General features: G+C 44.1%; 1 protein-coding gene across 1 annotated transcript in view; it reads right to left on the reverse strand.

Annotated features, from left to right (window-relative positions):
- SPAG6 (sperm associated antigen 6) overlaps positions 1-26,865 on the reverse strand; it is a 184,195-nt gene that overhangs the window by 122,186 nt on the left and 35,144 nt on the right. Inside the window, exon 3 of the mRNA XM_082258041.1 lies at positions 17,257-17,423. Within this exon, the coding sequence (XP_082114167.1) occupies positions 17,257-17,423 (167 nt within the window). The remainder of the gene's footprint in view (positions 1-17,256; positions 17,424-26,865) is intronic.

Genomic DNA, 26,865 nt, shown 5'->3' on the forward strand with positions numbered 1-26,865 from the left:
GCACCAAACCGGTCATTTTACAATGTCCAAATACACACCCCAATTAAAAAAGCATTGTAGGGTGAGCACGTATATGTAAACATAAATTGCATAACACATATGAGGAGTCGTGAATGCCAAGTGAGGGCAATAATTCTAGTGATATAATTCATGGTAAACTATTAACTGATAACCTATAAATGCTTTTAAAGCATCGCCTATGGAGAATTTTGAATACCGTCGTTTTTTTGCAATTTTAGGGGCATGTGTGCTTTTAAAGGTTGACATGTTTGGCATCCACTTTATGTAACCCCATCCTTTAAATTTTACTATAAAAAAAAAAATGAGTATAATGTTTGTTTGAACTAAAATTAATTTTAGTGTATTTTTTCCTGAAAATATGCGTTTGATAAATAGATGTGCAACATAAAATATTGCAACTACTACCATTTTATTCAGGGGTATAAAGTTATTTTGTAAAAAAAAAATGCATATTTTAACCACTTAAGGACCGCCTCATGTACATTTACAGCGGCAAGGCGGTCCTTAAGCGCAAAATCACGTACCTGTACGTGATTTTGTAGACGGGCTCTAGGGGGCGCACGTGCGCCGCCAGAGCCACGCTTTTGCTGTGATTGGACACAGCAGAAGTCAATGAGCGGGTCCAGCAGATGCTTGGTCTACAGTGCACCTTTCCTTCTCCTCAACACAGAGAGAACTTAGAACAGTGCTAAGTGATGGGAGTGCAGCACAAGCAGACAGCATAGAAAATTATCAGCTCTCAAGATTTCTGGCAGGATTAACATGTTTCTTTTTTTCCTATCTAACAGATATAATAAACACTTTCAATTATGTACAGTATTTAACAAACAGAGGTTTACATAAAGTTGAAATCTAAAAATCTAGGGGAAAAAAATCAAAACATTCCTGTGCCTGAAAAGCAGTTCATACATTTAGTTGGTTTGGTTTGCTGGAACACGCAGGTAACTTTAAAACAATAAAAGGGTTAAGGACTGCCCCCAAGAGATTCCAGTTTTATTGCACCTTTTAAAATCTGATGTGGGCACGCAAGGTGAAAACGTCCCTGTGCAGTTCACTGTCTGTTCTCGGAACCAAGACTGAGAAAATTTCCACTTACTTAGGTTTGTTTGCTAAAGCTGGCTTCCGTCCAGCAACTCTGGAACTGAGAGACAGATTAAATGTGTTTGTGCTTCAGTACTTTGCGCAGTTTATCATCCTGACAATTTTTTTAAATTAACCCCGAAAGGCTTTCAAAAGCGTTTACAGCTGGCCCCACCACCAGTAAACGGGTTAACTGAGCTATTTATAGGTATAAACTCCGGCTGCTATATTGTATGTTTTTCAGGCTCAGAAATGCATTCACTGATGGGGAAGGACTGTGGCGCACATTCCAAAAATATAGACATAACATAAGAAATACTCTCCTTCTAACCAAGAAAATTACATAATGGGATTTTTGACTTATCATAAAATCCATTTCTCTGATGTTCATTGACAGACACAGCTCCTGGTATTCATAACCATGGGTTATACTGCCCTCTACAGGAGTAAGACACTAGGCAGAAAAAAAGTCTGGCTACGCCTATGGGCAGTTCCATGGGGTATACTCCCTCTCTTTGCTATAGCCACTCAGTTTTGTAACAAGCAGTGTCAGGAGAATACCTCCACAGGGGGAGGGGTGCTGAGTCCATCAATAAACATCAGAGAAATGGATTTTATGGTAAGTCAAAAATCCCACGGACACAGCTTCTGGTATTCATAACCATTGGGAGGTTCCAGAGCAGTGTAAACATGAGGGATGGGAACAACCAAAAAATTCCCAAGGCTAAACATAAGCCAACCAGGCAACAGGGGCTCAACCAAACAACCAGAGCCCACTTGATCTGAGATGCCAACAGATCCACCTGAGATAATCCGTCTGCTAATTTTCCATCCCGGGAATGTGTACGCCGGATTATTGACATAAGCATTGTCTGATTAATTGTGCACTGGACAACCCTGAAGACGATCCGTCCAATGATCCAGACACAGTCTGATTGCTCGGAGTTCCAAGACATTGATCGGTAGTCTGAACTCTTCCAGTGTCCAGATTCCCTGAGCAGAATGCTTGCCGAGGACGCCTCCCCAGCCAAAGAGGCAGGCATTCGTGGTGACCACTGTCCAATACAAGGGGAGGAAGAATTTTCCCAGTGGAAGCGCCACAGAACAAAGCCACCATATCAAGGATTTCCTCGTTCCCCGACTCAGCCGGATCTGATTTTCCAGAGACTGGGGAGTCTTGTTCCATTTGGTCAGAATCTCCCTTTGCAGGGACCTCGTATGGAACTGTACAAACGGAACAACCATGAAGGTAGACACCATCAGGCCCAGCAACCGCATGCAAGCCCGGAGGGACGACCATCTGTTGGACAGCAGGAGGCGAATTGCAACCTGCAAATTTTGTAGTTTGGAGCACTCTGGCTAAGGCCAAGTCCAGAGTCAGGCCCAGATAGTCCAGCTTTGTGGGCGGAACCAGAGCAGACTTCTGAAAGTTCAGAATCCAGCTTAACTCCCGCAGAGTTCATAATGTGATCTCCAGGTTGTCCACCAGAGCAGAGGGGGACTCTGTTCGCAGAAGGAGATCGTTGGCTTAGCAAGGCTAGCCCTGGGGCTAACACTTTTGTGAATACCCAAGGAGCAGAGGCGAGACCAAAGGGTAATGCCACAAACTGATAATGCTCCTCTCCCACAGCAAAGCATAGCAAATGCTGGTGACTGGTACATATTGGAATGTGAAGGTAGGCATCCTTGATAATCGACAGAGGCGAGGAAATCCCGCTGACACAGGAATGCCACCTCCATCCGAATAGACTCCATTCTGAACTTCTGTACCCGCACAAAGCAGTTTAGCGCCTTGAGGTCCAGGATTGGACGCACTTTGCCCTCCTTTCCGGGGACTGTAAACAGGTTTGGGTAAAATCCCTGAAAATGTTCCGAAGTCGGACCCGGAACAATCACCCTTTAAAAGAACAGGTCTTGTACCGCCCCAAACAGGCCCTGTATGCGGTCTGGGGACAGGCGCAAGTTGAAGGAAAAATCCTTGCCGGGGTGCAAGGAGTGAAACTCGCTCTTGTAGCCAGATTAAATGACTTTGTGGACCCACTTGTCTTGCACTAGGGAAGTCCACCGGTCCGGAAACCAGCGAAGACGTCCCCCCACCCTCGATACGGGTGAGGGCGCACCTTTATGCTGAAGTAGCCATGTCCACGGGCCTGGAGAAGTCTGATCTTGGCTTGCCAGACCAGGTTCATTTGGATCCTCCTGAAGATGCCCTGAAAAGCTTCAAGCCCATGTCAGTTGACCATGAGGGACAAAAAACTTCTTATGAGCTGAGAAGGAGGGCCCACGTCTACGACGAGGTTCCTTGCCCTTAGTAGCCTGCGGAAGAAAAGTACTCTTCCCTTGTGAGACCTTTAATGATGTCATCCAGGGTAGCTCCAAACAGGCCATCTCCTTGGAAAGGAAGATCGATCAGTCAAGGCCTTTTTTGAAGTCTGATTCACAGACCAGCATTTGAGCCAAAAGACACGCCGAAGGACCACTGCCAAAACAGAGAGGCGAGCCATCAGGGGAGCCGCATCCAAAGAGGCATCACAGATAAACTGCAGCCCCTGGACCAGCTGGTCCGCCAGCTCGGCAAAGGCAGGGGGGAGCTGTTCCCCCCTCCAGGTCACAGCATAAGAGCTTAGCCCACTTGTTCAGAGTTTGCGACACTAGGGCAATGGTGAATGCCTGGCCTCATTGCCGCACCAGCCAGAGTGTACATATGGCGGGCAACAGCCTCCGTCTTCCGGTCAGCCGGATCCTTAAAGGCCGTATACTCTTCAACCAGAATCATGGTTGCCTTGTTTAATCTGGAAAACGGAGGATCCACCACCGGTGGCACAGTCAACTTCTTAAAAAGGGACTCCTCATATGTTAAAGTCTAGTAAAGCGCTTAGGGACCCCACGGGGACACTTTGGTCATCCCCACTCTTTAGCGACAATTCGACAGCCGCTCTGGATGGCTTGTGAGTGCCAAAGGGTACCTGCGACTCCGTCGCAGCTTCAGCTGCATCCTCCATCTTCAGGGTCTAACGCACAGATACAATCAGTGCAACCACCAGGGCCTTTTCATGCGTGGTCGCAGACGTGGAGGAATCATCCTCGCTATCAGAGGATTCCAGGAGTGTAGTTGCAGACCCAGTAGGGTGACCCACGTCCGCGGGTGCCGAATCAGATTAAGAATCTGATGAGACAGATGAGGCACAATAGTGTGCATTTTGCTTTTATATCCCACCTAAAATATTTTATTTGTCACTAATAAAAGAAAAAAAAATTGGATTTTTGACTTACCGTAAAATCCATGTTCATTCCGCAGGCTACCGAGGGCAAAGAGCCCCGTTGTAGGCTAGTACTCTTCCCTCCTGTGAGACCCTTAATGATGTCATCCAAGGAAGCTCCAAACAGGCGAACCCCCACAAAGGGGAGATCAGATAAGGCCTTCTTAGAAGTCTGGTCCACAGACCAGCATTGTCAGCCAGATAAGACGCCGTAGGACCACTGCTGATACAGACAGCCTAAAATCAATGGAGCTGCATCCAAAGAGGTATCACAGATAAACTGTAGCCCCTGGATCAACTGATCCCCCTGGATCAACTAGCCCACTCGTCAGAGTTTAGGACACCAGGGGAATAGTAAATAAGCCGAACCAGCCATAGTGAAACATATGGCGGACTAGAGCCTCCACTCTCCTATCAACCAGATCTTTAAAGGCCAAGGACTCCTCAACTGGAATTAAGGTAGCTTTATTTAACCTGGAAACCGGCGAGTCTACTACAGGTGGGACCATCCACTTTTTTAAGCAGGGAATCCTTATAAGGATACTAAGCAAAACGCTTAGGGACCACAAGAGTGCGTTTTGGACAACCCCACTGTTATGTGACAATGTTGTCAAAGTAAGCAGGAAAGGGGAACAGCCCGTCACAGTGGAGGACCTGTGGTGCCAAAAGTGACTGGTGCCACCGACGCAGCATCTCCGCCATGTTTAAAATTCTACGCTCTGACACAATCATTACGTCCCCCAGCGCCTTTTCATGCACGGCTAGAGGAGCAGAGGAAACATCCTCACTGTCTGAGCACTCGGTGCGGCCGATACAGATTCAGGATCTGATGGACAGATGAGGCAGGGGAGGACGGTGGACATTATATACAGTCAGGTCCATAAATATTGGGACATCAACACAATTCTAATCTTTTTGGATCTCAAATGGATTTGAAATGAAACAAACAAGATGTGCTTTAACTGGAGACTTTCAGCTTGAATTTGAGGGTATTTACATCCAAATCAGGTGAACGGTGTAGGAATTACAACAGTTTGTATATGTGCCTCCCACTTTTTAAAGGGACCAAAAGTAATAGGACAGATTAACAATCATAAATCAAGCTTTCACTTTTTAATACTTGGTTGCAAATCCTTTGCAGTCAATTACAGCCTAAAGTCTGGAACACATAGACATCACCAGACGCTGGGTTTCATCCCTGGTGATGTTCTGCCAGGCCTCTACTGCAACTGTCTTCAGTTCCTGCTTGTTCTTGGGGCATTTTTCCCTTCAGTTTTGTCTTCAGCAAGTGAAATGCATGCTCAATCAGATTCAGGTCATTGCATAAAATTCCACTTCTTTCCCTTAAAAAACTCTATGGTTGCTTTCGCAGTATGCTTCGGGTCATTGTCCATCTGCACTGTGAAGCGCAGTCCAATGAGTTCTGAAGCATTTGGCTGAATATGAGCAGATAATATTGCCCAAAACATTTCAGAATTAATCCTGCTGCTTTTGTCAGCAGTCACATCATCAATAAATACAAGAGAACCAGTTCCATTGGCAGCCATACATGCCCACGCCATGACACTACCACCACTATGCTTCACTGATGAGGTGGTATGCTTTGGATCATGAGCAGTTCCTTTCCTTCTCCATACTCTTCTCTTCCCATCACTCTGGTACAAGTTGATCTTGGTCTCATCTGTCCATAGGATGCGGTTCCAGAACTGTGAAGGCTTTTTAGGTGTTGTTTGGCAAACTCTAATCTGGCCTTCCTGTTTTTGAGGCTCACCAATGGTTTACATCTTGTGGTGAACCCTCTGTATTCACTCTGGTGAAGTCTTCTCTTGATTGTTGACTTTGACATACATACACCTACCTCCTGGAGCGTGTTCTTGATCTGGCCAACTGTTGTGAAGGGGGTTTTCTTCACCAGGGAAAGAAATCTTCGGTCATCCACCACAGTTGTTTTCCGTGGTGTTCCGGGTCTTTTGGTGTTGCTGAGCTCACTGTTGCGTTCTTTATTTTTAAGGATGTTCCAAACAGTTGATTTGACCACACCGAATGTTTTTGCTATCTCTCTGATGGGTTTGTTTTGTTTTTTCAGCCTAATGATGGCTTACTTTACTGATAGTGACAGCTCTTTGGATCTCATATTGAGAGTTCACAGCAACAGATTCCAAATGCAAATAGCACACTTGAAATGAACTCTGGACCTTTTATCTGCTCCTTGTAAATGGGATAATGAGGGAATATTATACACCTCCCCATGGAAAAGCTGAGCAGCCAATTGTCCCATTACTTTTGGTCCCTTAAAAAGTGGGAGGCACATATACAAACTGTTGTAATTCCTACACTGTTCACCTGATTTGGATGTAAATACCCTCAAATTAAAGATTAAAGTCTGCAGTTAAAGCACATCGTGTTTGTTTCATTTCAAATCCATTGTGGTGGTGTATAGAGCCAAAAAGATTAGAATTGTGTCGATGTCGAAATATTTATGGACCTGACTGTACTAAGGTCCCCCGGAAAAACATAACAATCAGGGGAGGGCCGCCTACTGTGATCCAGCAAGGGGGATGCCGTCCCAGGGTCCACAAATGGACAACCCACTGGACCCTGCAAAAAACAAGGGGGTCACCCTCTGAGCCCCTCCATAGAGTCCCTTACAATATTAAATAGCCCCCTTAAAAATGGGCCACCCGCTGTGACACAAACGCGCAGGCAGGGTATCCTGGTGATCCAGCAGGGCTAAAAGGGGTAGGTGCCCTCCACAATAATGGCGGCATAGTTGCCATAAAAAATTAAACCGCCCCCACAGCGCCACCCCTTCCAAGGGAAGTGCAAAGCTGGCCGCATGGCCTAGTAGGCTGCAAGCTGCATACCTCAATTTGTGTGGAGGCCCAGCTGCAAGTGCACTCATCCCAGCCAGACTCACTGGGGCCGCACCCAACCCCCATCCCCCCCCCCGACGGAGGCAGACTCGGCCGCATGGCATAGTAGGCCGCAAGCCGCGGCCTAAATTTCTGTGGATGACCAGCCGCCAGGGCGCAAGCTTCAGCGAAGCCGACCACCCAGGGGCAGCGGAGGGTAGTGGCTTCAGTCACCCTCACTGGGGCCACCCCCATAAGCTCCCGACCAGTAGGCCCCAAAGCCACAGCCTAAATTTGGGGCCAGATCCGGCCGAGTGAGGCACAGCCCCACAGATGCCAAACCATCTACTCCCCCAGCCCAACAACTGCAGCAGGGAGCCCAGAGGACAACCCTGTCCTAGTCACCAACCCCCAGGGTAGCAGGGGAACCCTGCTCAACCACCCCATTGTGCACCAGGAAAAACCCAGTCAGCAGCAACTCCAACAAACCCCCTTAAGAGCATGTGGCAAAAGCCAGCTCATAACCTCGCCCAGTTGAGGGGGGGAGTGGGGGAGCTGAAGACCCACAGTGACCACTGAATTTTTAGAGGGCTGGGGGGGTGGGAGGGGAACTAGGGGGTCCCAATGTCCCAGGGAGGGGCCCACGTCCACCCCTAAACCTTCCAGGGGTAGAGGGGGGCTAGCTACTTACCATACCAGAAACAGAGTGGGCACAGCTCCTGAAAGACCACCGCTCCATCGGGATGTGGGTGGCTGTCGGCCAGGTCGAGGCCAGGTCATATGCGCCTTACCGAGACATTCAACTCGCAGGCCAGCCCCCATCCAGTGGGGCTATGTCGCAGCTGACCAAGCACGAAGCGGAGGCCTGCGTGCACTCACTGGCCAGACTGGGGGGACCCTCTGGATCTAGATTATGCAATCCGTCGCCCAGTCCGGCAGTTGATAGTCGATTCTCACAGGAACAAAATAACAAAGATAGAAAAAAATCCATTAAAAGAAAAAAAAATTGCCAGGACCAGAGATCCCAACAAGGAACTAGGTCCTTACTCCTGACTAGGAAGAAAAAACCTACGTGCCTATAGCTGAGTGTGGGTGTATACTCCCTGGGACTGCCCATATGCAGTATAATGGCTAGGAAGAATCAGGAGCTGTGTCCGTCAACGAAAGAGAAACTTCTTTTTTTTTTTAATCCTACCTAAAACAAACTGATGCAGATCTTTGGCTCTAACCATGACCTTGACACTTACCCTGATCCAGCCATTTTATCTTTACCTTTTTTTTATTTTTATTTTACACTCACTTTTTTTGTTTATGCTTCTTACTAAAGCCCCTTTTACACGGGGCGGATTCAGTTGTGATTAGCTCACAGATCCCCTGCTGATTGGAGCAGAGCGGATAGAGGACACATCCTTATCCGCTCAGTTTCTGCAGACACAGACCACTCTTCTCTATGGGCAGCTGGGAGTAAACTGACCCTGCTATCCGTTTACATCCAACTACTCTCTGATCCGATCTGCCTAAAAGGAGGACAGATCTCTTTCTGTTTTTTTTAGTGGACTGGATCAGACCCAGAGGTAGACAAGTGTAAGCAGACAAAAGTCAATCTTGGGTACAACCAGCATGTCGGGTTTTACCCGAGATTATTACTAGTGGCTGCTATAGCCGCTAGCAATAATTACTGTCTTCTCCCGGCGTGAGAACACAATGGCTCTGCAGGGGGAAATAGAGAAAATGTCTTTCCTGCAAACCATGGTTTCAGGAAAGAAATTTGCTCTGTGTATGGTCAGCCTTAGTCTAAGTTGTTCTCAGTTTTAAGAGTTAAGCCCTGACCACCTGCCTGCAAACTGTCCAATGAGAGTGCACTTTATAGCCATTCAAATGCTCTTGGTGGACTTTTGGGTAGCACTCCAGTGGTGTCTGCTCCTAGGCAGAACTTTACATAAGTAGATTTCAGTGCCACCTACAAACTACCATAAAGACTTTGTGCTAGAAATGTCAGGTGGGGATTAAAGCTCCAATAGGTTTACCAATTGTGGGACAATTTAGGATGCTTCCTAACTAAAGTAAATATTTCCCAAATTTCTTATCTAAAGCAAAGGTGCTGCCTAAAACCAAGTCTCGGCTGGAACAAAAAAAAAAACGATTGCAGATTCTTGCATAGGTCCAGATGTATGGTTGTAGGTAGGACTGTTTTTGTTGCCCTACAGACAGCCATTGCAGGATTGTTTGTTATTGATAGTTCTAAATATTTCACAAAATTTACATCAAAGATCAATAATTGGGCACTCTACTAACAGATACTCTATCATCAGATTAAGGTACTGCATGGAGATATGTATTGTAGTGTGCTATAATTTGTTTAATGCAAAGTGTGTTTGTATATTTTTATTACTTATTATTTTACAAATTTAGAAATAAATGTCATAATTAAATTGTTATTTCTTAGCAATCAGCTACACATAGTATATTATTTTATGTGTATTATTTTACCACTTGAAGCCAGCAGGTGGCGAGTTTTCAACATCAGCATTTTGGAGGCTCAGATAAGAGCTATTGATGTGAAAAATTTCAGAGATTGGATTGAACATACAGCTGAATGACACTAGATGCCAATGGCTCCCAATGCTGTCTCAGCCAATGAGGAAGGAAAGACCTGGGAGAGCCGCGGCTGTCATACACATCACAGGATCAAGATTGGGTTCATGTAAGTATTGGGGGAGGGGGGCTGCTGCACACAGAAACCTTTACAACCACTTGAAGTTCACAGCCTGCTGATGAGGGAGAAAGCAGAGAGAATCAGTGAGATAAGACACTATCCTTGTAGGTTTAACTCTTTTGTGTCTCCTCTTGTCACCTCTCCTGCTTTTCTTTTCTTTTCTTTTCTCCCTTTTTAATCCTTTAGCACAGTCTTTGTCATTCCTGTTGCTTTCTTCCTCCTTCAGCAACAGAAAATCTGATAGCGGTCAGCCGATCAGCCTCTAGTGGCTCTAATTTTAAGCATAGTGTCAAGAATAGAGAGCAACTAAGCATGTGCAGAGCAGGATGAGAGTGTGCATTACTGGATTTTAAACAGTATAGGCACTTATTTTTTATGCTTTACATAGCTATACCTGCAAAAGGGGCCAGCCTGAAGTGATGTATCAGGGGTTAGTTTTCGGACTAAAGTTTCACTTTAAGGAAAACTGCAGGCGGGCCCAGGGGGTGGAATCAAGCAATGGGCATTATTACACATTGGGTGGTCTGTGGTATTTTATGCAATTTAATGACTGTCAAAGTTGAATATCATACACATAAGATAAAAGTTTAGTAAAAATCTACATAAAAACAGAATGCAGTGATTTGCAAATCTCATGAATCCATTAATCACAATAAAAAAAAAAAAAAGAAAACATATCAAATGTTTAAACTGAGAAAATGTACCATTTTAAGAAAAAAAAAAATAAGGTAATTTTGAAATTGATGGCAGCAATTGATGGTCTATGAGATTTCCAAATCACTGCATTCTGTTTTTATGTAGATTTTACACAGCATCCAAACTTTTTTTGGAATTGGAGCTGTACACTCGTACTCTTCTCCCTAAAAACCAGACCCTGTAGTAAAATACCTTTATTGTCCTGGACTGTGCATTCTTGCAGGATAAGGGATCCTCAGTTTACCCAGGAGGTTGTAATGTCACTGATGCCTAGACAAGAAGGCCAGATACTGGGCGCTGAGGTAAGTATTTTTTACCTTTTACCTGTATTTTTTTTTTTTACCCAGAGATTTTACAAGGGGGTAAATTAATTTTATTGATAAAAATGAATACATATTACTAAATATACGATTGCGCTAAACCAAAACCACTGTGTAAAAATGATATAGTGAAGAATTGGGTAAGTCAATAGCTAAGAATAGCATATATACCAAGACCACTGTGATAATCAGAACAGTGCAAATATAATAAATTAACAAATTGAGTGTAAAAAGATGCAATAAATCCACTGTGTTGAACAATGAAAAATCAATGTGTATGATAACACAAATTGCACATTCAATTGAATGAAGTGTCCATGAATCAGTCCATAAATAGCAGCAGATTTCTTGGATATAGACAGACAATGGCACAGCACACCTCCACCAGATCACCCAAAATGTATGTGCGCTTACCAGAAACTGTGGACCCTTTGTTACAGAGGGTCAAACACGCAGGTAAGATCAGAAACACCAGGCATCAGCAGGAGGCACCTTTTCCACGTGTCAATAAAGACCCCAATCTATTATCCTGGGAGATGGGCTTCTGCCGTAAGCCAGCGTGCTTACGAAACGTGTCGGGGACGCTAGGACCTGTGACTACGCCAACTAAACTTCCGGCTTCTCGGTGCTACACTCATGGAACGCGAAAGGCGTTCGTACACCGGAGACCGCATGTTCTGATTAGACGCTCTTTTATATCCATATTAATGTAAGTGCATCCTTTTCTTCAATAAACTATATTGGTTTAACGTACTTCACCATCGAGCCCATTCTTGTTTTTCCCTGGCTGCATTACTTTGAAGCCCATCTCCCAGGATAATAGATTGGGGTCTTTATTGATACGTGGAAAAGGTGCCTCCTGCTGATGCCTGGTGTTTCTGATCTGCAATTTGTGTTATCATACACATTGATTTTTCATTGTTCAACTCAGTGGATTTATTGCATCTTTTTACACTCAATTTGTTAATTTATTATATTTGCACTATTTTGATTATCACAGTGGTCTTGGTATACAGTATATGCTATTCTTAGCTATTAACTTACCAAATTCTTCACTATATCATTTTGCACAGTGGTTTTGGTTTAGCGCAATCGTATATTTAGTAATAAGTATTCATTTTTATCATTCTTCACGTATTTGTGGTGATTGCAGCTTCCAATCTGGGATCACTCCCCCATTGTTTTCAATTTGTCACCTTTATTAAGGAATGTTTTTTTCTAGTTCACTTTAAAAGACTTATTTTTGTTCCTTATTATCACTTTGCGCAGGTTTAGGGTCCGTCACCTTATATATTTTACAAATTAATTTTATTACTAGGCCCACTTCATTGACTTGCTTGCACCTGTTACACTGCTGTATTTTGATGGCTAAATGCATAGACTTCAGAAAAATCTGTTTTTATTTGGACATTTTCTTAGCTTGCATTCTTGGCTTCTTACAAAATGCAGCACGATGCAACTGAAACCCCATGGCAGCACATATTACTGTAATGAGCATTTTAGCACGGGCATTATGGTGTTAAAAGCCTTAAAAGTCCTTGGAGCTGAAACCACAAGCTGCCAGGTATTATGTTTGGTAATCAAAAACCTTACGGTGTGTCTCACAACCCCATTTCTCCACCCTCACCTTTTCATTTCATTTTTTGGGATGAAGTTCTACTAGCATACCAACCTCAGTAGAGGCGATATGTCTCAATAATCAATAAAGGTACTCTCATTAGACAGAGGCGTAGCCTTTGAATCATGAAAGTTAATATCAGTGATTTTAGAGGGGACTGAGAAAGTTAATAGCAGCTACCTTGTGGCTCCTGCTCGTATACAGAACTTTTACTTCTAAATCAAACCTTGTTAGAGGAACTGAGTTTTGGAAACGGTGTCAAAAAAGGCAGACAGAGGGCAAAAGACTAGTCACTGGTATTGCCTGTGATATCTCTGCAGCTAATATTTCCCAAATTCTTGTTCTTTATTGTACCTCTGTGTGGAGTCCATCTTGGTAAAAGCAGAACTTTGCCTCCTCATGTCAGAGCCTCCAAAGAGAACGATTTTAGTGCGGGTTCCCCTATCGCATTTCCCCCGCAGGCAGTTCACCCTGCCCTCTGCGAACTGCTGCAAGTGTCAATACAAACTTAATGACACCCCCATATCGGTTCGTAGTGCGAACTGTGAATTTAGACAGAAATCCGATCGCATTGGGTGCTGAACACCCATGCGATCCGAATCCAGTGCAGGGAAAAAATAAGATTCCTGCACCTTTTTTGTGCAAATCCAATGCGAGTTCAGTCATAATACTGTATGGCTGAATCTGCATTCACACAGACATCGCATGTGATCTGCATGGAAATGCGGTGCGAATCACATGCGATGTCTGACATTGCATATGTGTGAACCCAGGCTAAATCTCCTTAAATAGGCAGTGCCTTAGATCTCACACTGTTTGATATTCAGTGAAAGGAAGCTGTAGGGGTGCCTAGGTACCCTCCTATACAGTATCTCACAAAAGTGAGTACACCCCTCACAGTTTTGTAAATATATTATATCTTTTCATGTGACAACACTGAAGAAATGACACTTTGCTACAATGTAAAGTAGTGAGTGTACAGCTTGTAGAACAGTGTAAATATGCTGTTTCCTCAAAATAATTCAACACAGCCATTAATGTCTAAACCACTGGCAACAAAAGTAAGTACACCCCTAAGTTAAAATGTCCAAATTGGGCCCAATATGTCAATATGTTTGTGTGGCCGTCATTATTTTAACCCTCTTGGGCATGGAGTTCACCAGAGATTCATAGGTTGCCACTGGAGTCCATGATGATATCACGGAGCTGGGGGATGTTAGAGACCTTGCGCTCCTCCACCCTCCATTTGAGGATGCTCCACAGATGCTCAATAGGGTTTAGGTCTGGAGACATGCTTGTCCAGTCCATCACCTTTACCCTCAGCTTCTTTAGCAAGGCAGTGGTCGTCTTGGAGGTGTGTTTGGGGTCATTATCATGTTGGAATACTGCCCTCTGGCCCAGTCTTCAAAAGGAGGGGAACATACTCTGCTTCAGTATTTTGTCACAGTACATGTTGGCATTCATGGTTCCCTCAATGAACTGTAACTCCCCAGTGTCAGCAGCACTCATGCAGCCCCAGACTCTCCCACCACCATGCTTGACTGTAGGCAAGACACACTTGTCTGTGTACTCCTCACCTGGTTGCTGTCACACACACTTGACACCATCTGAACCAAATAAGTTTATCTTGGTCTCATCAGACCACAGGAAATTTTTCCAGCAATCCATGTCCTTAGTCTGCTTGTCTTCAGCAAACTGTTTGCGGGCTTTCTTGTGCATCATCTTTAGAAGAGGCTTTCCTCAGGGACAACAGCCATGCAGACCAATTTGATGCAGTGTGCGGCGTATGGTCTGACTGACAGGCTGACTCCCCACCCCTTCAGCCTCTGCAGCAATGCTGGCAGCACTCATACGTCTATTTCCCAAAGACAACCTCTGGATATGACGCTAAGCATGTGCACTCAACTTCTTTGGTCGACCATGGTGAGGCCTGTTCTGAGTGGAACCTGTCCTGTTAAACCGCTGTATGGTTCTTGGCCACCGTGCTGCAGCTCAGTTTCAGGGTCTTGGCAATCTTCTTATAGCCTAGGCCATCTTTATGTTGAGTAACAATTCTTTATTGTAGATCCTCAGAGAGTTCTTTGCCATGAGGTGCCATGTTGAACTTCCAGTGACCAGTATGAGAGAATGAGAGCGATAACACCAAATTTAACACACCTGTTCCCCATTCACACCTGAGACCTTGTAACACTAATGAGTCACATGACACCAGGGAGGGAAAATGGCTAATTGGGCCCAATTTGGACATTTTTACTTAGAGGTGTACTCACTTTTGTTGCCAGCCGTTTAGACATTAATGGCTGTGTGTTGAGTTATTTTGAGGGGACAGCAAATTTAAACTGTTATACAAGCTGTACACTCACTACTTTACATTATAGCAAAGTGTAATTTCTCCAGTGTTGTCACATGAAAATATAATAAAATATTTACAAAAATGTGAGGAGTTTACTCACTTTTGTAAGACACTGTACCATAAACTGCGCTGTTTTTTTTTCAGCAGAAGACAAAAAGGTAAACTTACGAGGGTGCTGCTTAGGCACAATTAGGCAAGATGTTTCCTTTGAACCAGCAAGTCCTCACATTTAAGCCTCAGGTGTTTAAAATGCCACTTTTAGGAGAGTTTGACTTTTTTTTCTTTCTCTAAATGCCCCTCAAATTTAGCCTATGTATCCATGCACACATAGGCATTTACAGGAGTTTAGAAGCAGAAAAAAAAAAACTGCCACAGAATTCAGGAGCGGCAGCATTTAGGCAGAAAAATTCTTAAGGCTAAGTTCACATGTAGGCATTTTGGGGCGTTTTTCTGCTCTAGGATAAGCTCAAAAAACGCCCAACAAGACAAATCCTTATTATTTCAATGGCCCCTGTTCACATCTGAGCGCTTTGACGTTTTAACCAAAACACCCAACGTTCAAAAAAGTACATGAGCTTCTTTTTGGGCAGATTACAGGCGTTTTAATTTTTTTCCATTAGTCACTTGTCAACCTAACGCCTGTAAAACGCCTGAAAAAACGCCCATAAAAACTCCTGAAAAAACGCCGAAAAAAACACCTGTAAATAGCAGCGCCAAGATGCGAACGTAGCCTAATGCCCCATACACACATGCAGATTATCTGCAGACTTTTGTCTGCAGACTTACCTTTTCTATGTAGTGCAAGGGCCTGCCGGATTGCATACAAATTGAAAGTGTTTAGGTTTGACCTCATATTATATGGTTTTGGTAAGTCTGCAGACAAAAGTCTGCAGATAATCTGCACGTGTGTATGGGGCATAACATGCCTAAAAGTGTGTAAACGCATCTAAACACACCTTAACGTTAGGTGTGTTTAGTGCTTGAGTGTAAGTTCATTTTAATGGTCAGAATAAATTATTATTCTGGCTAATTAAATGACATTAACACCCAAGCACTTGACATGCCTAAACACGTCTAAACGCACCTATTTAAATTTACAAAAATGAGGCTTTAGGTGTGTTTTTGATGCTGCTTTACTAATGCCAGGAGAAAGGCGTTTAGAGAGCTGGGAAAATGTTTAGGGATTTATGAGGGCTGCCACTGCTGATCATCTTCTGAAAATGGAAGTTGCTGGCTCACGTAGTAACCTGTTATTTGTACTTTTTTATTCACCAACTTAAAACAAGTATAGCCATGCACTAGTAATTTTTTTAACAAACGTTTGTATAAGAATTCTTCAGAACATTCAATGAATGTCATTCGAAAGTACTTGAAAATTTGGTTTGCTTTTAAGATTCGATTTTGAAATGAATAGGCTTTTCCTTGTGAAAACAACAAACCCTATTACAAATTTGCTTGTTAGAGAAAAACTTTCCATTCTACTACTTCTGCAGTTGAAAATCTATCTCCATTTGACACTGCTAATGTTTAGGAAATCAAACAAATGTTCCTAAAACGACAAAATTCTCCTAGTGTATAGCCAACTTAAAGAGGAAGTAAACCCTCCTCTGACACCTGTACCTATAGGTAAGCCTATGATAAGGCTTACCTATAGGTACTGTAAATATCTCCTAAACATGTACCGTTTAGGAGATATTTACCTTACATGCAGCCAGTGACCTCACTGGCGCATGCGCTCTGAAGGAACGACCGCTGGTGCCATTTCTTCAGAGATCTGTGACGTGACTGTCGGCGTGCGCGGGAGTGACGTCACCGCGGCTCCGGCCAATCAGATGGCCGGATGCCGCGATCCCGGAAGACGGGCGACTGGCCTTTTCGCCCGTCATAGAGGTGAGCAGACGGCACGGCGGGGGCTCGTTCTAAGGTAAGTATTTCATAATGAGCTAGTATGCGATGCACACTAGCTCATTATGTCTTTCTCTTTCAGCTTGTAAAAAAAAAAAAAAATTAACGGAGTTTACAACCTCTTTAGCAGACCTCAATAATGTTCTTGTTCTGGGTTAGTGATTCAAAGAGGTCGAGCAAGTGAACAAGCATCACAACCAGGCAACTAGCATTAGGGACATGAAAACGGCTATCTTTGTGTTACTTTCAGAAAAAGTTTTGTTTATAGGTTGAAAAACAGGTGACAGGTTTACTTTATTCAGAAGGAAAGTTGTTCAAATATAAAAGGCTAGCCACCATTGAACTGGTCTAGAGACAGAATTTTGTTTCTTATTCTTATGTTAATTGTAACAATTGCAGAAAATCTAAAAAAACCTCCATGGATTATTGACTTACATTCTGTTCGGCGAGTGAATACACAAGCTGTGGAAGAATGTCTCCTTTAACAACTGCTTCTGCCAGATCATCATTATAATTGGCTAGCCTCCCGAGAGCCAGAGCAGAGGTCTGCTGGATAGTTGGGACCACATCCAGAAGAAGGGGCCGCAGCAGAGACATAACGCCTAAGTAACAGGAGAAAATGAAGAAGAAATATTACATTGTAAGAAGAGTGAAAATGTAGCTTCCTTATCCGAGAGAAGAAAAATATTTATCAGTATATCATGTGATCTACTAAAGAGAGCCAGTCATGGCTCAGACATTTTTTTTTTGTATTGATTAAGGAAGGATTAGTACGTTTTTTTATACAGTCTGTGTCCCCACTGGATTGTTTCACCCTTTTCTTCTTGGGACAGGAAATGATAGAAAAAGTCATTTAAAGCAGAGTTCCACTCATCTTTGTGTATATTAAAAGTCAGCAGCTACAAAAAGTGTAGCTACTGACTTTTAACCTCCTTGGCAGTGATCCAGAGCGTGACTCGGGGTTGATTTTTTCTATCAGGAGCGGTAACCCCGAGTCACACTCGGGGTAGATGTGCAGAGAGCGCAGCGGTGTTCTCTTACCTTCTCCTGGCGATCCAGCGATGATCTCTCATTGCTGAGATCGCCAGCCGAGAGTCAGTGTGATCACTTCCTAGTTGCGTTCCCTGCAGCAGCAATGCTGCATGGGAGCAGAACTAGGGAGGGAAATTAAAAAAAAAAAAACGTTGCACAAAACACAAACACATAACACATTTTATATTATATATATATATATATATATATATATATATATATATATATATACACACCAGTATATATATATATATATATATATATATATATATATATATATATATATATATATGCACACACACACACACACATATTATATATATATATATTATATATATATATATAAAATTATATTATTGATTCAATTATAATTCATGCGTTATATATTGCATATATATATATTTATACATATATATGTGTGTGTGTATATATATATATATATATAATGCATGAATTATAATCTAATCAATAATATAATTTTATTATATATATTATATATTAAATAATAAAGTTATATTATTGATTTGATTATAATTCATGCGTTTGTGTTTCAAATTTATCACATCTGGGATGTCTACTAGACTCTTGCTTTGGTCAGGTTTAAGTCAGTAATTACTAAGAATTGTAGGCCTATAATACATAATGCCAAATTTCCATGAAAAGAATTGTACCGCTTTTGGTATGTAATTCCTGACAGAATCATACCGCCAGGGAGGTTAATAAACACACACTCACCTGTCCCCACGATCTATTGATGTGGCCGCCCGAAGCCTCGATCCTCTCCCTCTCCTTTCAGCGGCGCCGGCATCTCTAGTGTGGGCACCCGGCAGTGACAGCTTGCAGTTTCACAGCCGTATGCGCACTGCACATGCGCGAGCCTGGGCTATGCGTTGTGAATGGCTGGGTAATCTTCTGGGACCTGTGACGTGTCCCAGAAGAATGCAGGGAGGGAGGGGCAGAAGAGAACTTCCGCTCGAGCCTCCTGGGCGGCCCGAGCAGATGTGGGAGCGGGTACCTGTCAAATCTAGGTACACGCTCCCCCCCATAAAAAATGACATGCCAAATGTGGCATGTAAGGGGGTCAGCAGTATTTAAAGCAGAAGTTCCACTTTTGGGTGGAACTCTGCTTTAAGACTTCTCTCACATGGTCTAAAGCAGTGTTATTAACCATATTGATAAAAGTGGGCCACAAGTGTGACCCCTGACATCAGCAATGGGGCTGCACAAAAAATGTAGTGAATGCAATTCTGCAGAAAGCTCTCATACATTACAAACATGCAATAGGAGTCTGTGGGCATGCTACAAATAATGGTCGAAGACTAAAAAAAAAAAGCTATTGGAGTTGTTGGAGACTGGAGGGTCACGGACCTGAAACAAATAAATATAGAATGGGCTATGACAACCCCTTACACAAGGTAGTCAATGCTTCTACATGTGTGATCCCTATAGCCTCCCTAAAATTATTTGTGCCACATTTGTTTTTTTTTTGTTTTTTTAGAAAGGTCTTTTAGCAAGGTAAAAAAAATCAGAGGGGAAAAACCAACAGTGGAAAGGGAAGAGTAGCATAGAAAAGTACTAAAACAAGCTATTTAACTACTAAAACCCATTCCAAATAATATTTTACCTTCACTATCCTGAGCAAGCACATAGTCAAGGTATAACAGACTTTGGTCTGCAGAAGCCCCAAGGCCTGCACATTAACCATTTTACCACCAGAGGATTTTGCTGTCTTACGTCTGGGCCACTTTTTGCGATTCGGCACTGTGCGACTTTAACTGACAATTGCCCGGTCATGCAACGCCGTACCCAAACGAAATTTACGTCCTTTTTTTCCCACAAACAGAGCTTTTTTTGGTGGTATTTGATCATCTCTGCAATTTTTATTTTTTGCAATATTAATAAAAAAATGCGACAATTTTGAAAAAATAACAATATTTTTCTACTTTGACAGTTAAAAAATATCCAATATATTAAATTTTTGTCATATATTTAGGCCAAAATGTATTTAGCTACATGTCTTTGACAAAAAAATTCTGAATGAGCGTATTTTTAACCGCTTTAAGATCGGAAGATTTTACCCCATTCCTGACCAGGCCATATTTTGCGATTCGGCACTGCGTTAATTTAACGGACAATTGCCCAGTCGTGCGACGCTGTACCCAAATTAAATTGACGGCCTTTTTTTCCCCACAAATAGAGCTTTCTTTTGGTGGTATTTGATCACCTGTGCGATTTTTACTTTTTGCGCTATAAACAAAAAAAGAGCGACAATTTTGAAAAAATAACAATATTTTTCACATTTTTTTTATATGAAATTCCCCCCCCCCCCCCCAAAATTTTTTAACATTTTAGGCCAATTTGTTTTCTGCTACATATTTTTGGTAAAAAAAAAAAACGCAATAAGCGTATTTTTATTGGTTTGCGCAAAAGTTATTGCGTTTACTAACTAAGGGAAAGATTTCTGTAATTTTTGGTGTTTTTTTTTTAACGAGTAATGGCGGCGATCTGCGATTTTTTTTGCGGGACTGAGACATTGCGGCGGACAGATCGGACCCTTGACTGACATTTTTGACACTTTTGGGGGTACCAGTGACATTACTACAGTAAACAGTGCTATACATATGCACTGTTACTGTAAAAATGACACTGGCAGGGAAGGGGTTAACTTTTATTGGAGAGGGAGGGGTTAATGTATGCCTGGTGCTTACTGACGTGTGTGGGGGGAGGTGACTGAGTGACACTAGCAGTAGCAGTAGCAGTAGCAGTAGCAGCACAGTGAGCAGTGGGCAAGTGGTTAAGTTGCAAAGACACAAAGGGTTGGGTACCAGGGGTCTAAAGGATAAGATAGTCCAATTTAGGGCTATGTGCAGTATATGTCCTTACAGTGCCTTGGTTCCTTACATGGCACCATTGCACTTTCCCCACTTCCCCTTCCCCACTTCTTTGTTTGTTTTGTCTTTTTCTTTGGAGTCCGTCACCTGCACTATCACCTTTGTTTTCTTATTTGCACGACTGGAGGGTGTGGGTCCTCGGGCCCTGCCTTGAGTCTTGGGAGGGGGTGGATATGGCGTTTTGGCTTAATTCGCCCTCTCTCATGGGGTCTCCCTTCGGGGGAGCTCCACTTAGTACTTGGGGTGGGCTGTTTCGGCAGTCCCCCTGAAGAACAGGGTCAGTTTGGTTTCGGCCGACTGACCACAAGTACCTTAAATCCCTGTCAGTAACATTATCCAGGATAGCCAATACTTCATGGTAGCAAATTTACAAGCTTTCACAATGTGTTTTTTTTTAGTTCTTAGTTCACTAGTTCTGGTGACCTGGGGGTCCCCAAGGAATTCCCTTAATTTGCAGGGATTTCCTCTCACTTCCTGTTTGGCTATGGGACAGGAAGTGAAGGGAAATATCAGCAAAGAGACACAGATGACGAAAAAAAATCTGACAGGGTTTTTAGCCCCCTCTTTCTCTATTTTAAATGAAAAAATTGGATTTTTGACTTACTGTAAAATCCATTTCTCGGTTGTTCATTGACAGACACAGCTCCTGATCTTCACAACCATTGGGTTATACTGCCCGCTACAGGAGTAGGACACTAGGCAGAAAAAGAATCTGGCTGTGCCTTTGGGCAGTCCCAGGGGGTATACTCCCTCTCGCTGCTATAGGTACTCAGTTTTGTTACAAGCAGTGTCCGAAGAATTAGAACTCCACAGAGGTGGTCGGTGCTGTATCCATCAATGAACATCAGAGAAATGGATTTTATGGTAAGTTAAAAATCCCATTTTCTCTTTCCTTCATTGACGGACACAGCTCCTGATCTTCATAACCATTGAGACGTCCCAAAGCAGTGTTAAACATGAGGGGTGGGAACAGCAAAAAAAAATCCCCCAGGCTAAACAGTAGCCAAACAGGCAACAGGAGCTCAACCAAAACAACTGGAGCCCACCTGAAAAAAACAATACTCCCTTAAAGAGGATCAAGTCCTTTAAAGAGCAGCAAAATTGTCATCTTCAGATGCCAACATGTCCACTTCATAGAACTTGCAAACCTGCGTCACTGATGCACAGAGACAACCTTTGGGAGGAATGACGGACAAGGGCGAAGGACCGCCTTATCTCTGTGAATCACCAGTAAGGTGAACGACAAGACAACACCGCCAGTTCCAACACCCTGTGCGTAGAGGTGATGGCCACCAAAAAAGCCACGTTCTGAGACAGCGTAAGCAAGGGAACTTCCCAAAGTTTCTCAAAGGGAGGCTTCTAGAGGACCGAAAGCACCAAACTGAAGTCCCAAGGCGGCAACGGAGACTGCACTGGAGGAACCAAATGTCGGACACCCTGAAAAAAAGCACGCACCAGAAAGTGTGTGGCCAAGGATCGTTGGAAGAAGACTGCCAAAGCAGACACCTGGCCCTTGATGGTACTCAAGGCAAATTTCTGTTCAACCTTTCCCTGTTGAAGGAAGGTCAAAATCCGAGTCCCTGAGAAAGTGCGAGGATGAACCTCAAGAGACTCACAGCACGCAATGTACGCCTTCCACGTACGATGGTAGATGTTCCTAGAAGTAGATTTCCTAGCTTTTAACAGCATTGGAATCACCGACCCAGATAAACCTCTATCCATCAGCACCTGGCGTTCAACAGCCAAGCCGTCAAAGCAAGCGACTGTAAAGCAGGATGGAAGATTGGTCCTTGGGACAGCAGATCCTCCCTGAGAGGAAGCTTCCAAAGAACGTCGGTGACCAGCCGCACCAAATTGGCGTACCAAGCCCAGCGAGGCCAGTCCGGAGCCACTAAGATGACCAGAATTTCTTCTGCCTCCATCCTGCGTAGAAGACTTGGCAGAAGCCTGAGATGAGGGAAGGCGTAAATAAGATGATACTGACCCCACAGGGCCACCAGCGCGTCTGTGACATCCGCCAGAGGAATCCCGTGACCAAGCCACAAACCTCTGCACCTTTCTGTTGGGCCGAGACGCCAACAGATCCACCTCGGGGATGCCCCACTGGAGACAAAACTGATGAAACACCTGCGGATGAAGAGACCACTCCAGAGCCGCCAGGACACTTTATGTGCTCCCTTGGTGATTGACATAAGCCACGGTGGTGGCATTGTCGGATTGAATGTGCACTGGACATCCCTGAAGATGATCTGTCCAATGGTCCAGGCACAATCTGATCGCTCGGAGTACCAAGACATTGATCGGTAGCCTGGACTCTTCCAGTGTCCGGATTCCCTGAGCAGAAGTTGTTGCCTAGGACACCTCCCCAGCTGGACAGGCTGGCATCTGTGGTGACCACTGTCCAATACAAGGGGAGGAAGCATTTGCCCAGCCGAAGCACCAGAGAACTAAGCCACCATATCAGGGACTCTTTCGTTCCCCGGCTCAGCCAGATCTGATTGCCTAGAGACTGTAGAGTCTTGTCCCATTTGGCCAGAATCACCCTTGCAGGGACCTCGTATGGAACTGTGCAAATGGAACCACTTCGAAGGTAGACACCATCAGGCCCAGCATCCGACCCGCATGCAAATCTGGAGGGATGACCATCTGCTGGACAGCAGGAGACGAATTGCAGCTTGTAATTTCTGGAGTTTGTCCAGAGGAAGGAGCACTCTGGCTAAGGCTGAGTCCAGAGTCAGACCCAGATAGTCCAGCTTTGTGAACAGAACCAGAATCCCACCAAACTCCCTTAGAGTTTGCATGGTGATTTCCAGGTTTTCCACCAGAGCAGTAGGGGACTCTGCTCGCAGAAGGAGGTCGTCCAAGTAGTCCAGTACCGCAATCCCCCGTTGGCGTAACAATGCTAGCACCGGGGCTAACATTTTTGTGAAGACCCGAGGAGCAGAGACCTGTCTGTCCTGCCTGGGCCTGTCCTTGAGGCCTAGGGATCCCTCCTGGGTCCCTGGGAGCCTTGTGGGGCCGCAATTTTGCTGTAGCCTGTGTGTTTCTGCATGGCGGCCAGGTTTGTGTTGTCCGGTGGCCCTTTTGCAGTGATTTGCCATTGAAAAATAGAGGCAGCCATGACAGTGTTGCCCCGTGGGCGGCAATTTCGGCGGTGGGAGACCCTCCTCATCCCCTGGTGCTGACATCTGGATCCGTGGAGTGCAGATTATCCTGGCGGCTGCAGGTGCCTGTTTCTGCTGGGTGGTGAGTCTGGTGGGGTTCTCTCCCTCTCTGCTGAGGATCGCTTGGTGCTTTGTGCCTGGCGACTGGGTGGTGCTGCCAGCGCCATGGGGGTTGTCCCTTTGCAGTGTTTTACACTTTTTGTGTGGTCTCCCTGGTGACTCATGGAGTCTTTGGAGAACATCTCCCCACCTGGCCCCCTCTCTGAGGCTGCGGAGCCCTCCAGGTCCCAACTATCCATCGATGCACTGACAGCGGTCCTGGAGTCCTTTGTGTCCCTCCTGGCAGGAGCCCCCACAAGGTACAACTCCCCGACACAGCTGATCATCTGGTTGCCGGCGGCACAACCCCCCCCCCCCCCGGCTTTCATCGCCAGCATAGCGCCCCTTAGGAGGTGGATCAGACCACCCACACAGTCCCAGCATAAGTGAAGGAGGGGGGGTATGATGGGGGACAGATGAAAAGGGTGGTGCCTGATGGGAAGGAGGGGAACCCAGGGGTCCGACCGTCCCAAGGAGGGGTCCACCCCAAAACCCTCCAGTGGGAGAGGGGGGGACAGCTACTCACCATACCAGGAACCAGGCGGGCACCGCCCCAGACAGAACCCCCTCACCATTGAAATGGGGGGGCTGTCGGCCGCGAGGAACGCTGCGACTTGGGTCGAGACCCGGTCATATGGGACCTCGCAAGGCGTTTTACTCGCAGGCAAGGCCCCCTGTCCGGTGGGCCTATGTCGCGGCGGACCTAGCGCAGAGCTGAGGTCTACGTGCGCGCACTGGCCAGACTGAATTGACCACTGAATCTAGATTACCCTGCCCGTCGCCCAGTCCAGCAGTTTATTGTAGATCTCACAGGAAAAAAAAAAACAGGAGAAAAAATTTCTTTCTATAAGGAAAAAATTTGCCAGGACCAGAGATCCCAGCAAGGAACTAGGTCCTTATTCTTGACTAGGCATAAAAAAACTGACACAAAATTCTTCGGACACTGCATGTAACAAAATTGTTACAAAATTGTTATCCGGTGAGTTCATTTGGTGAGACTGGTGGAAGCAGCACAAAGGGTGCTTCACAGTGCACATTAGCTTTGAAGAGTGATCACGGTGGACATTTCTTGCACATCTTTTCCTGTTGCACTTTATTTGGACTTTTCTCTTGGGACTGTCTTGATATTTTTCATACTATATATTTATGACTTTATTTATAAGATTAAGTATTTACGCACAATTATGAATTTGGCTTCAGTATAATTTATAATAATATTCAAAAGATTATTAAGTGCACTTAGACACTTTCACTCAACTTAAAATATTTTGTTGAATCTGTGAACATACAATTTAGCATAATTATCAGCACAATTTGCACTATTATGTATTATATACAGTGCTTTGCGAAAGTATTCGGCCCCCTTGAACTTTTCAACCTTTTGCCACATTTCAGGCTTCAAACATAAAGATATAAAACTGTAATTTTTTGTGAAGAATCAACAACAAGTGGGACACAATCATGAAGTGGAACAAAATTTATTGGATATTTCAAATTTTTTTAAAAAATAAAAAACTGAAAAATTGGGCGTGCAAAATTTTTCAGCCCCCTTAAGTTAATACTTTGTAGCACCACCTTTTGCTGCAATTACAGCTGTAAGTCGCTTGGGGTATGTCTTTATCAGTTTTTCACATCGAGAGACTGAAATTTTTGCCCATTCCTCCTTGCAAAACAGCTCGAGCTCAGTGAGGTTGGATGGAGAGCGTTTGTGAACAGCAGTTTTTAGTTCTTTCCACAGATTCTCGTTTGGATTCAGGTCTGGACTTTGACTTGGCCATTCTAACACCTGGATATGTTTATTTGTGAACCATTCCATTGTAGATTTTGCTTTATGTTTTGGATCATTGTCTTGTTGGAAGACAAATCTCCGTCCCAGTCTCAGGTCTTTTGCAGACTCCATCAGGTTTTCTTCCAGAATGGTCCTGTATTTCGCTCCATCCATCTTCCCATCAATTTTAACCATCTTCCCTGTCCCTGGTGAAGAAAAGCAGGCCCACACCATGATGCTGCCACCACCATGTTTGACAGTGGGGATGGTGTGTTCAGGGTGATGAGCTGTGTTGCTTTTACGCCAAAAATAAGGTTTTGCATTGTTGCCAAAAAGTTAGATTTTGGTTTCATCTGACCAGAGCACCTTCTTCCACATGTTTGGTGTGTCTCCCAGGTGGCTTGTGGCAAACTTTAAAAAACACTTTTTATGGATATCTTTAAGAAATGGCTTTCTTCTTGCCACTCTTCCATAAAGGCCAGATTTGTGCAGTATACGACTGATCTCCCACCTCAGCTGTAGATCTCTGCAGTTCATCCAGAGTGATCATGGGCCTCTTGGCTGCATCTCTGATCAGTCTTCTCCTTGTATGAGCTGAAAGTTTAGAGGGACGGCCAGGGCTTCGTAGATTTGCAGTGGTCTGATACTCCTTCCATTTCAATATTATCGCTTGCACAGTGCTCCTTGGGATGTTTAAAGCTTGGGAAATCTTTTTGTATCCAAATCCGGCTTTAAACTTCTCCACAACAGTATCTCGGACCTGCCTGGTGTGTTCCTTGTTCTTCATGATGCTCTCTGCGCTTTAAACGGACCTCTGAGACTATCACAGTGAAGATGCATTTATACGGAGACTTGATTACACACAGATGGAATCTATTTATCATGATTATTCATTTAGGTCAACATTGGATTATTCAGAGATCCTCACTGAACTTCTGGAGAGAGTTTGCTGCACTGAAAGTAAAGGGGCTGAATAATTTTGCACGCCCAATTTTTCAGTTTTTTATTTGTTAACAAAGTTTGAAATATACAATAAATTTCGTTCCACTTCATGATTGTATCCCACTTGTTGATTCTTCACAAAAAATTA

Source organism: Pelophylax lessonae, assembly GCF_965119305.1.
Source record: "Pelophylax lessonae genome assembly, chromosome: 5".
NCBI classification, from domain to species: Eukaryota; Metazoa; Chordata; class Amphibia; order Anura; family Ranidae; genus Pelophylax; species Pelophylax lessonae.